This window comes from Sinocyclocheilus rhinocerous, unplaced genomic scaffold (assembly GCF_001515625.1).
Source record: "Sinocyclocheilus rhinocerous isolate Xijiao unplaced genomic scaffold, SAMN03320098_v1.1 scaffold229, whole genome shotgun sequence".
NCBI classification, from domain to species: Eukaryota; Metazoa; Chordata; class Actinopteri; order Cypriniformes; family Cyprinidae; genus Sinocyclocheilus; species Sinocyclocheilus rhinocerous.
The window spans coordinates 416,414-426,394 of record NW_015635757.1 but is presented as its reverse complement, the minus strand read 5'-3'; the positions used below and the strand labels follow the sequence as shown (position 1 = coordinate 426,394).

Sequence of the window (9,981 nt, the reverse complement as noted above, 5' to 3'; positions counted from 1 at the left end):
AAGTCAATGAGAACCTAAATTGTTTGGTTACCAACATTCTTCAAAATATCTTCAGCGGAAGAAAGAAATCCACACAGGTTTGGGACAACTTAAGCATGATTAAATGACAGAAATTTTCATTTTTGGGTGACTTAAACTCATTTAAGTAATTTACCACATTTTATTTACCTCAAAATATTAGTTCTGAAATGAGAACAGGAAAGAGAGACAAAAAAATCAGCAAGATAAGTAACTTCTCGTGTTTGAACCAGAGTATCAGTTCATAATGTAAGCAAACGCTTTGCAGTGGATCACACACACACTGCAGGTCACATGATAGTCAGTTGTTCTGAACAATGGCTTCTGATTCAAGAAGTGGTTCAGTCTAAATATGGCCTTTTACCCAAGTCTTTATCTCAGTTCAGCTACAGACCAAATGCACGAGCATTTGAATCATTTTTACCCTTAAAAGAGGGACTTGAACGCGTTTTATAAGTGCACTTGGCTCAGAGGTCGATTCCACGCCTTCCGTGTGGCCCTGATAGCGCCTGTCAGCTCAGTATCTCTGCTAAAAGCTGATAGTATCCACCCCTAGAAAACACAAGAATGGTCAACGACCCTCCGAGACTTTGCCCTGAAAACTGCAGGAAAAAGGTGAAAATGGGCTGGAGAAGGCCGAGACAAGTGTGCGCTAACTTAAGGCTCTGCTATAATTGGAAAGACGCATGTTGACTTGTAAATTAATATACAGTGTCTGGAAACATGCAAAAGACGAAATGCATATTAAAACGTCTGATATATTCAGAAAGTCATTTAACGTTAGCTGCCTAGCCACGAGAGCTAAGCCTGATCAGTCGAGTGATACTGCATAAAAGTAGTTGAAATGACTAATACTCACAGTCTGACACAATAAATATATTTTAATGCGTTAAGATATGTCAAACAGTTGATAAAATATGATGCAATCTGCAAGAGAACAGCGCCGGCGTTTTCCACGCGCTCTTTTGTTCAGTAATAATCAGCAAAAATACGCATTAAGCATTTGTGCATGTAAATAACCATTAAGATTTTAGGCAAAAGAGTACTATGTTGACATTAAAAACGTACCTGTTCCGTGATGTGGAAGCGAAACTTCACTTTCCCTTGATGCACAGCCGCGCGACCTGCTGCAAAACTCAACGTAAAGAGGGAGGAGCCATGTGCTTCTTCTTCTTCTTCTTCTTGTACTTGTACTTGTATTTCAACTTATGGTGTATTACCGCCACCAACTGGACTGGAGTGTGAAGCATTAACGGGAAAGAGGGAAAAAGGAGCCATGTGCTTCAGTGCACCGCCTCACTTTATGCATTTCGTTTACAATTTCAAGCCATATTTTGCGTTTTAGTTGTATGGCAGATTCCAGTTTGGATACGATTTCAGAAACATTTCAGAAAACAGTGCATTTAGATGCACATGATGTCTTGTATTTTTTGGTTTTGACCTACATACATATCAGAAAATTAAAAATACATTAAAAAAAAAATTACATCCACAACATGAGAACAAACCGCACAAAAAGCATATGCATAGTGTTTTGCAATGCTAACCTCAAGTTTATACTTAATCAATGGCAATTCATCACTCTTAACCTCTATTTATAATTTTTTTGCTCACCTCTCTATTCGTGTTTTTTGTCTTATACATTTCTGCAATCGCGTAAATGCAAATAAACACTGAATTAGAAGATAACATCGGGAAAATAGCCAAACATCCCCTGAACTCCATTTCCCACAAACCACTGCGATAGAGAGTTGTGGAGGCACACATTTAAACGCGTTCGCTGCATGGTTTTAGACATTAGCTGTGTTTTTAAATATGTTTCAGTGTGCGTAGTATTTTTCTATGCAGTAATAAATACTCCTTGTCCTTCCAGTATTGTCGGTCAAAGGTCACGCTGTCCTGTCACACTCCCGCCAATTCTGTATTTCCGGTTGAGGCGCGCTGCAAACATACACAGGTTCGTGCAAGTTTGTTTATGCAGGAACTTTTACACACTTTAATGGTTAAGCACACTGTTCTATGATGCTTTTGAATACCCTGTTGGTTAGTTAATAAGAGTGAATAAACCTCATGTTTTCTCCACTCATTGTTCGTACTATTTTGACTATAAATTATTTGTATGATCTCGTATTATTGATTGATTTCAGTATCAGATGCGGGAGAAAATGTGTTGTGGGTCATTTCTGTTAAAGACGTGCCTTTTAAATTCTTTATTTTATACAGGGAATGATAATACATGTGTTGTGATTTATGGATATGTTTTTATATGTTTAGAAGAAACATGCTCTGGTCGAATATTATTCAATATAACTTGATTATTTGCACAATAGCAAGATATTTCTATATTATCAATGTTGAAAAAAATTGTGCTGCTTATTAATATTTTTGTGAAAACCGTTTTTTTCAGTCCTTTGATTAATATAAAGTTCCAAAGGAAAACATTTATTTGAAATGGAAAGCTTTTATTTTGTAACCAATTTCCATAATAAAGGATAGAATGATAGAGCTAAATTTTAGTGGGTTGTTAGCTTGAAGCTTAATTTATATTTTTTAAGTCTTTTATTTATTATTGTTTGTAATGTTATTAATGATATTCATTTAATAATTTTTGTGATATGCATTTTTGTAAAGCTTAAATTCATACCTATGTTTACTTAATTGTAATATATTTTGTTAAAAAAGTTGTCATTTTTTATCCAAATGATTAGACATGGATCTGAGTGATTTTGAGGCGGATAACTCTGTGAGCTGCCGCTTGTCCTCGTCCACCCCGGATGTGTGTAAGACAGAGGACTGCTGCCTGGGCATCGACGAGGCAGGCAGGGGTCCTGTACTGGGTGAGTGTCATCCTCATTGGACGATTATAACTTATAAACTGGAGTATAAATTTGACATGCTGTATTTCAGGACCCATGGTGTATGGGATATGCTTCTGTCCTGTATCCAGAAAGGAAGACCTGAAGAATTTGAAAGTGGCAGGTGGGTTATACAGAGCAAATCTTGACAGGAGTTCAGATTCGGTGGAAATTTGCAGTATTTTTGTCGCATGTTTAGACTCAAAGACGCTGACGGAGGCAGAGAGAGAGAACCTGTTTCTGAAGATTGATGAGGCCAAAGATTTTGTAGGCTGGGCCCTTCAGATCCTCTCACCAAACACCATTTCCACCAGCATGCTGCAGAGGTACATGCACACAGGATTTCACTGCATGCATGCCAAGGCTGGTGATTCGAGTCGAGAGAATCTTTTAAACCTGTTGTGCTTTTATTTTCAGAGCAAAATACAATCTGAATGCGCTGTCACATGATGCAGCGATTGGTCTGGTGCAGTACGCCCTGGACTGTGGGGTGCAGCTCAAAGAGGTACAAACCAACACCTGTATGATAGACAGCAGATCTGGTGATGAAGCCGTTACGACGTGTCTTTCTTTTCTTTTTTATATATATATAATTTATAAATTTTATATATTTTTTTATAATTGATAATATATATATATATATAAAATATAATTTTTATAATGCCATGTTTTTCATACCTCTCAGGTGTTTGTGGATACAGTAGGTCCTGCAGAGAAGTATCAGGAGAAGCTCTCCCAGCGGTTCCCGGGGGTGGAGGTCACCGTCCGTCCCAAAGCTGATTCTCTCTTCCCCATCGTCAGCGCTGCCAGCATCTGTGCCAAGGTAATGGTTCCTTCAGAGGTGGATGATATAAGGGGAATGTCAGTTATTAGAGGAAAAATATCTGCTAAAACTATAAGAAAGATATATGCATATGATTAGATTTTTTTATATTTTTGACTAATGTGTTCTCTTTGTAGGTGGCTAGAGACCATGCTGTCAAATCCTGGAAATTTGCAGAAGATTTGGGTGAAGTGGACAGAGATTATGGCTCTGGGTATCCTAATGGTCAGTTTATTTCATATAAGATTCCTTCCATTTCCATACAAGTGTTTTAATTTTTTTTTACAATTAAAGGTAGACTAATCATATTTAGATATTTTTAAACGAGCACTAGTGTCAATTACTGCTGTTTTTCTGGCACATATATACTACTGTTCAAAAGTTTGAGGTCATTAAGGTTTTTTTAAAAGTATTACTTTAATACTTTTAGTCAGCAGGAACGCATTAAATTGATCAAAAATGATTGTAAAGACATTTATAATGTAACAAAAAAAAATCCATTCCAAATAAATGCTTTCTATTCAGTATTCAACAAAGGATTCTAAAAAACAGATTCTAAATTCCACAAAAATACGAAGCAGCACAACTTGTTTTCAACGTTGATAATCAGAAATGTTTCTTGAGCAGCAAATCAGCATATTAGAATGATTTCTGAAGTTATCGTGGCACTGAAGACTGGAATAATGATGCTGAAAATTCAGCAGGAATAAATGACATTTTACAGTATATTCATAGAAAACACTTCTTTTAAATTGTAAAAATATTTCACAATATGACAGTATTTTTGATCAAATAAATTCAGCCTTGGTGAGCAGAAGAGACTTCTTTCAAAAACATTTACACATTTTACAGACCCCAAGAGTTCAGTTCTAGGCTCAAAGTAAATATTATGATTTATTCTGTGTGTGTTTAGATCCCAAAACTAAGAGCTGGCTGCTGAAGTTTCTGGAGCCAGTGTTTGGTTATCCTCAGTTTGTGAGGTTCAGCTGGAGCACAGCGCAGACGCTCATGGACAGTAAAGCTGTTGCTGTTCACTGGTGAGTCTGACAGCAGAGGGCGCTGCCTTTTCAGATTCAGAAAACACTCAGACCGGCTGCACTTTCATTTTCTTTAGTGCTTACACATCAAATGTTATATACAAAAATATTTTTTCTGTTAGTACTTGTGCATTTATATATTAATATGAAGTGTGTTTGTTTGTGTGTAGGGACGATGATGAGGAAGATGGAGAAAAAACCGCTGCTCGTCAGAATAACACCTCAATGCTGTCGTATTTCAGCCGCAGCAAACCGTCAGAGCTTGCACACACACGAGACACACACCGCTTTTTCACTGAGCGCAAGCTACAGAGCATCAACACACTCTGAACACAAACACTGTCCATCAGTGAGAGAAGCACTCAACATATCACAAAATACACGTCAACTGGATATGTCCAACATAATATCGCAAATAATGAACTGTACATGAACCAGAATGTATTATATTCTCATTTGTGTTTTTTATGGCGTGTATTCTTCATTTCTGGATGTAAAATCAATAAAATGTTTTCATTTTCATATCTTTTTGAATGTGTCTTAGATTTTTAAACAATGTTTTCAGAAGTGGTACAAAACTGGCCCAGAATATTAGTGATTCTATATGTCTGTCTAACTGAAAACTGCCTAGCAACCACTCAGAACATGTTTATCTTAAAGTATTTGCAGGGTTGGCAAACTTAAATTCTCGTTTAAACGTTTTTAACTGCAAGTACAGGGCTGCGTTTCCCAAAAGCATTGTAAGCTTAAGTTGATCTTCGAACCATTGTCACCAATGGAGCTACGAAGGGCTAACTTAGGTTTGCGATGCTTTTGGAAAACGCAGCCCAGATTAGTTGACGTGTCTTAGGTTTATTTTTATATATATATATATATATATTTTTTTAAACCTACACGCTTTTGTGCTTGACTCAGATGTTTATATCACTCCGCGACAGCAGGTGGCGCAACTGTTTCACAACAATAAACCAAAGGAGGAAGAAGCCTAGCGGCAGTTTCCGCTTGAACTCAGCAGTGTGGTGAGTTTGTTTGAGGCGATTCATTCAGTTTTAATAATGTTTAGTAAATTATTTGTACATTTATTATTTAGAAAAGCAGCACTCAGCGATATTAACAATAGTCTGTACTAACGTACAATAAGTGTGTAGTTGTTCACGTTAACTGCTCACTGTATTCATTCTCTTTTTGTGCCTTTCTCTGTATTTTAGTGTGGTTTTACCTGAGATTATTAATCATGGACATACGACCGAATCACACCATCTATATCAACAATGTTAACGATAAGATCAAGAAAGAAGGTAAAGTCTTTGACATGTTTGCTCTTTTTCTCTCTCTCTCTCTCTCTCTCTCCCTTTGACCATTAAACTATATAATTGATATGATTGTGAAACTTTTAGTGCAGTTTTTTTTTCTCTTGCGTCTTTTCTAGAGTTGAAGAGATCCCTGTACGCCTTATTCTCCCAGTTCGGCCAGATTCTGGACATTGTTGCGCTAAAGACCACAAAGATGAGGGGTCAGGCTTTTGTTATCTTCAAAGAGCTTGCTGCAGCCACCAATGCCCTCAGACAGCTTCAGGGATTCCCTTTCTACAATAAACCCATGGTCAGTGCCACAGCTCATAAGAACTACAAAGCAGTCACACGATTAACATTTCAGAAAATAATGAGCGGAATATGGTCCTTTGATTCACTTTAACCTTTAAGTTATAATTAGATCACTCGGGGTGAAGTTTATCTATAATGTGAAAATGCAAAATAACACTGAGGCAAACACACATGCTAAAATAACAACTTACTGACACATAGTAAGAAATAGTTTATAAAAAACTGAAACAGAAGTGGAAAGAGGAGAGATAAAAATCGATACTGTTATTTACCTGCCTGTATTTAGTTTCTTTCATCTGTGATTCACTCAGGGTGTTTATCAGATGTAGTCATTCATATTATTTATCAGTTTACACTTTACAAAGCATTAGAAATGAACACGTTTCTCAGTCCCTAATCTTAGCTTGTACTTGTAGCGAATCCAGTATGCAAAAACAGACTCAGATCTGATCTCTAAGACGAGAGGCACGTATGGAGATAAAGAAAAGAAGAAAGAGAAGAAAAAGAAAGCTCAGGAACAGGCTGCCAATTTCAACACGAAACCAGCGGTGAGTTGAAATGCATGTTTGCTGAGGCATTGTGGTTAGAAAATGATATTGACGACCTAATTGTGGTGAAATGTACATTTAAAGAAAACCAGATCAACTGAGTAAATTTAGCTTAAAAATGTTTCTTTTTTTTTCTTTTTTTTCCTGCAGGGAGCTGTAAACACACAACCTCCTCCACCTGCCACATGAAAAAAGTAAATGTTTTTGTAATAAATTCAAAATGATTGTCTATAACCTTTTTTATGTTTTGTTATAGTGATGTTTTTTTTTTTTTAATGCGGAGAACGTTTAACTTTTATTAAACACTTTAAATGTACTCCGTTTCCCCTTTTGATTACAAATGCATAAATATTGATAGATTTATATATCACCCAGCTTTTTCAGCAAGATTGTCGTCTCAGATTTTTTTACTCCCCATCTTGTTCCATCTTTTCAGGTTTCCAGGGTTTAAAGAAGTGCGCCTGGTCCCTGGAAAGCATGACATTGCGTTTGTGGAGTTTGAGAGCGAGGCTCAAGCTGGAGTAGCGAAAGATGCTCTTCAGGGATTCAGAATCACAGCCACGTGTGCCATGAAAATCACATATGCCAAAAAGTGACCTGGCTCACACTTACTGGACTGTAACGGAGGCTTTGATCAGTGGATCCTCACTTCTGATTTGTGTTTGTCTTTACAGTCAAACTAATTTTTTTTTTTTTTTTAAACATGTTTGTTCAGTGACTGTTCAGTATTGTTTTTCCTTTTTTTTTTCTTTTTGTATGGGAATTATTTGGTCACTGAGGACTTCATGATATTCCAGGACAGGTCTTTATTTTGTACTGTGGACTAATAAAATTAGCAGCTAAAATAAATGTCCCATATTTTTATGACATTTAGTTTTCTGCTCGAGCTTAAAAGAACAGTTCCCAAAAATAAGGTGCTATTTAATGGCGCTTTTCCACTGCGTGGTACAACTCTGCTCGCGTTTCCACTGCAGTTTAGTATCGCTTTAGAGTGGGCGGGATTATTCACACTCATTAGTTGCGCCACCTATACTGCCGCGACTCCTGAAAAACTTTCATTCCGCGTCGCCCCATCAAGCTCTCGCTGGATCCGCTCCTCTGCTATCAATGAGAGGAACGTCTGTACTTCCTCAACAGACAACGAAACAGCTGCTTTTTGGTTGTTAACAAAAGGTGTGCACGTTCAAAACCGTTGCGTTCGATCCTTCGCTGGCTGTGCTGATTTAAATCAAGCGGTTCTGTTGTGTTTGTGTTGCAAGTTCAGTGACGCAGGTAGTGACGATTCTTTCCGGCCAATCCGTGATCAGCAGAGTTTACACGTCACGTTTTGGTAACGGTACGGTTCACTTGGATCCTCAACCAAGGTGGTACTAAAAAAAGTACCAGGTACTGTACCCAGTGGAAAACCCCCCAAAAGTGAACAGTACCCTGCTGTACCATGCAGTGGAAAAGCGCCATTAGGCACTCACCCTCATGTTGTTCCAAACCATTTTTAGATGCACCTTCATAATTGTATGACTTGAGATCAGTTGTAAACTGTCAGGCACGAACACTGTACCTGACAAAAGGGCTGAAATAATTGGTTTGGCACAGAACAGTGTAACACCCATTTGCGTCAGCGCTCACGGCTCTGTAAATTTTGTTCTGGGTGCAACTCTCTTATGAATCTGGGCACAAGCTGACAGGTGCATCAATAACAGCAGCGTGATACAACATTGACAGAAGCACTTGTTACAGGGCATACAGATTAAATCGGTCACGTTTATATTTTGGCAGAGACTGGTCTCATCGTTTACACAGCTAGGGATCGGGCCACCGAGGCCACTGACATTTTCAGACATGCTGCTTTTAAAATGTCACGACAGGTTTGCATAATAACTGACAGACACTATCAAATTAGTCCCAGCACATAATGACCCTCCACTAAGCGTCATTTCAATAAATAAATATAGAATAGCACAGGGGAAAAAAAAGCTCCATTAAAAGCTTTCTGATAAGTGGGTTGAATGGGCAGGAAAATATTTTTGCTACAGAGATTTTTCAACAGGTAAATGTAACTGGGAAGCTTTAATGGTAAGGATGAGCAGACCTTTTGTTCCACAGTTCTCACTAGAGACTCTTGCATCCACTCATATGCAAGAGCCAGTGGAAGGAATGAGAAATATGAAAGACTAAATCAATACCTCAAACTGAATTATTGCTCTCCTCTGAAGCACAGGAATTAGTTTCTCAACAGCCAAGTAGTGAAAACAGGTATTCAAGAAGTTCTTGCAGCTCACTCTCTCTGCATCATTTAATGAGGAAAAGATGCCACTGCAACCACCCAGAACCTTATAGCAATGCCACTGCAACCACCCAGAACAATAAGGTCATTTCACATTTCACATCGGTGCCTTTTCCACTTGGAAGAATTAAAAAATAAAACGTTTAATCAACATTCTTTAAATATCCATGAAATTAAGACACCTTAAAATGACAAGAAATTGTATTGCGCCATCTCAGGCTATGTAATTTATTCTTTTATGACTATTTTTCTACCTCATGTTTTCGGTATTTTTGTCAACCCTGTTACCGACACAAGCGTTACTATATACTATAGTTTAAATAGAAGTATGTGATTGTTTTCACATATATGAGCAGCATTTTAGTTCCTCTTTTCACTGGGATTGTTTCAAATTTTGGATTTTTATATTTGTCATTCAGATGACCAAGAACATCCTAATTTTGGAGGGTGACCACGTCAATTAGGAAAAATATATATTTTCACAAGAGAGACAATAAAAAAGGGCTTTGTCCAAAATAAAATATAAAGTTACAATGGAAAAACCTGGAAGGCTGTATCAAATATGATGTTTTACAATTTTTATGAAATTAATGACAGTAACAGGATTGATGTCATCGTCACAGGACTGACCAGAGTAACAGGGATGACAGGACACACTTCAGCACACGGCACATATTTGTTTACATAATACTGTACAGTTTTACGATTTTAAATTGCATTACATTGTTTTGCACTTACTTAGCATAGTTGTATGAGAATAGTAAACAGTCAATTTTTCAGTTTAAGTCAGTTCATTGTTGATTTAGCACATT

General features: G+C 37.4%; 2 protein-coding genes across 6 annotated transcripts in view; both read left to right on the top strand.

Annotated features, from left to right (window-relative positions):
- The window catches only part of LOC107747423 (ribonuclease H2 subunit A-like), a 6,747-nt gene extending 1,509 nt beyond the window's left edge, over positions 1 to 5,238 (top strand). The window contains exons 1-9 of one of the 5 annotated variants that reach the window (XM_016561908.1): positions 1,820 to 1,975; positions 2,727 to 2,855; positions 2,926 to 2,997; positions 3,073 to 3,199; positions 3,291 to 3,378; positions 3,559 to 3,696; positions 3,834 to 3,921; positions 4,610 to 4,733; positions 4,904 to 5,238. In XM_016561908.1, the coding sequence (XP_016417394.1) occupies positions 2,729 to 2,855; positions 2,926 to 2,997; positions 3,073 to 3,199; positions 3,291 to 3,378; positions 3,559 to 3,696; positions 3,834 to 3,921; positions 4,610 to 4,733; positions 4,904 to 5,063 (924 nt within the window). In that variant the 5' untranslated portion in view covers positions 1,820 to 1,975; positions 2,727 to 2,728 and the 3' untranslated portion in view covers positions 5,064 to 5,238. Of the gene's footprint in view, positions 1 to 1,819; positions 1,976 to 2,001; positions 2,021 to 2,043; positions 2,062 to 2,088; positions 2,107 to 2,726; positions 2,856 to 2,925; positions 2,998 to 3,072; positions 3,200 to 3,290; positions 3,379 to 3,558; positions 3,697 to 3,833; positions 3,922 to 4,609; positions 4,734 to 4,903 lie in introns of those variants that run through there. The other 4 variants (XM_016561910.1, XM_016561912.1, XM_016561911.1 and 1 more) reach the window with 4 other exon arrangements.
- A 440-nt stretch (positions 5,239 to 5,678) lies between these two features.
- Positions 5,679 to 7,074, top strand: LOC107747436 (U2 small nuclear ribonucleoprotein B''-like). The gene is made up of 5 exons (XM_016561936.1): positions 5,679 to 5,752; positions 5,942 to 6,031; positions 6,163 to 6,335; positions 6,754 to 6,885; positions 7,036 to 7,074. The coding sequence occupies exons 2-5, from the start codon at positions 5,968 to 5,970 to the stop codon at positions 7,072 to 7,074; spliced, it is 408 nt and encodes a 135-aa protein (XP_016417422.1). The 5' UTR covers positions 5,679 to 5,752; positions 5,942 to 5,967.
- The last annotated feature ends 2,907 nt before the right edge of the window (positions 7,075 to 9,981 follow it).

Bases quoted from the DNA above. Each gene is read 5' to 3' on its own strand.
- LOC107747436 (XM_016561936.1), top strand. From the start codon at position 5,968: ATGGACATACGACCGAATCACACCATCTATATCAACAATGTTAACGAT. The intron at 6,032-6,162 runs GTAAAGTCTTTG...CGTCTTTTCTAG, and splicing joins CGATAAGATCAAGAAAGAAG to AGTTGAAGAGATCCCTGTAC. The intron at 6,336-6,753 runs GTCAGTGCCACA...TTGTACTTGTAG, and splicing joins CTTTCTACAATAAACCCATG to CGAATCCAGTATGCAAAAAC.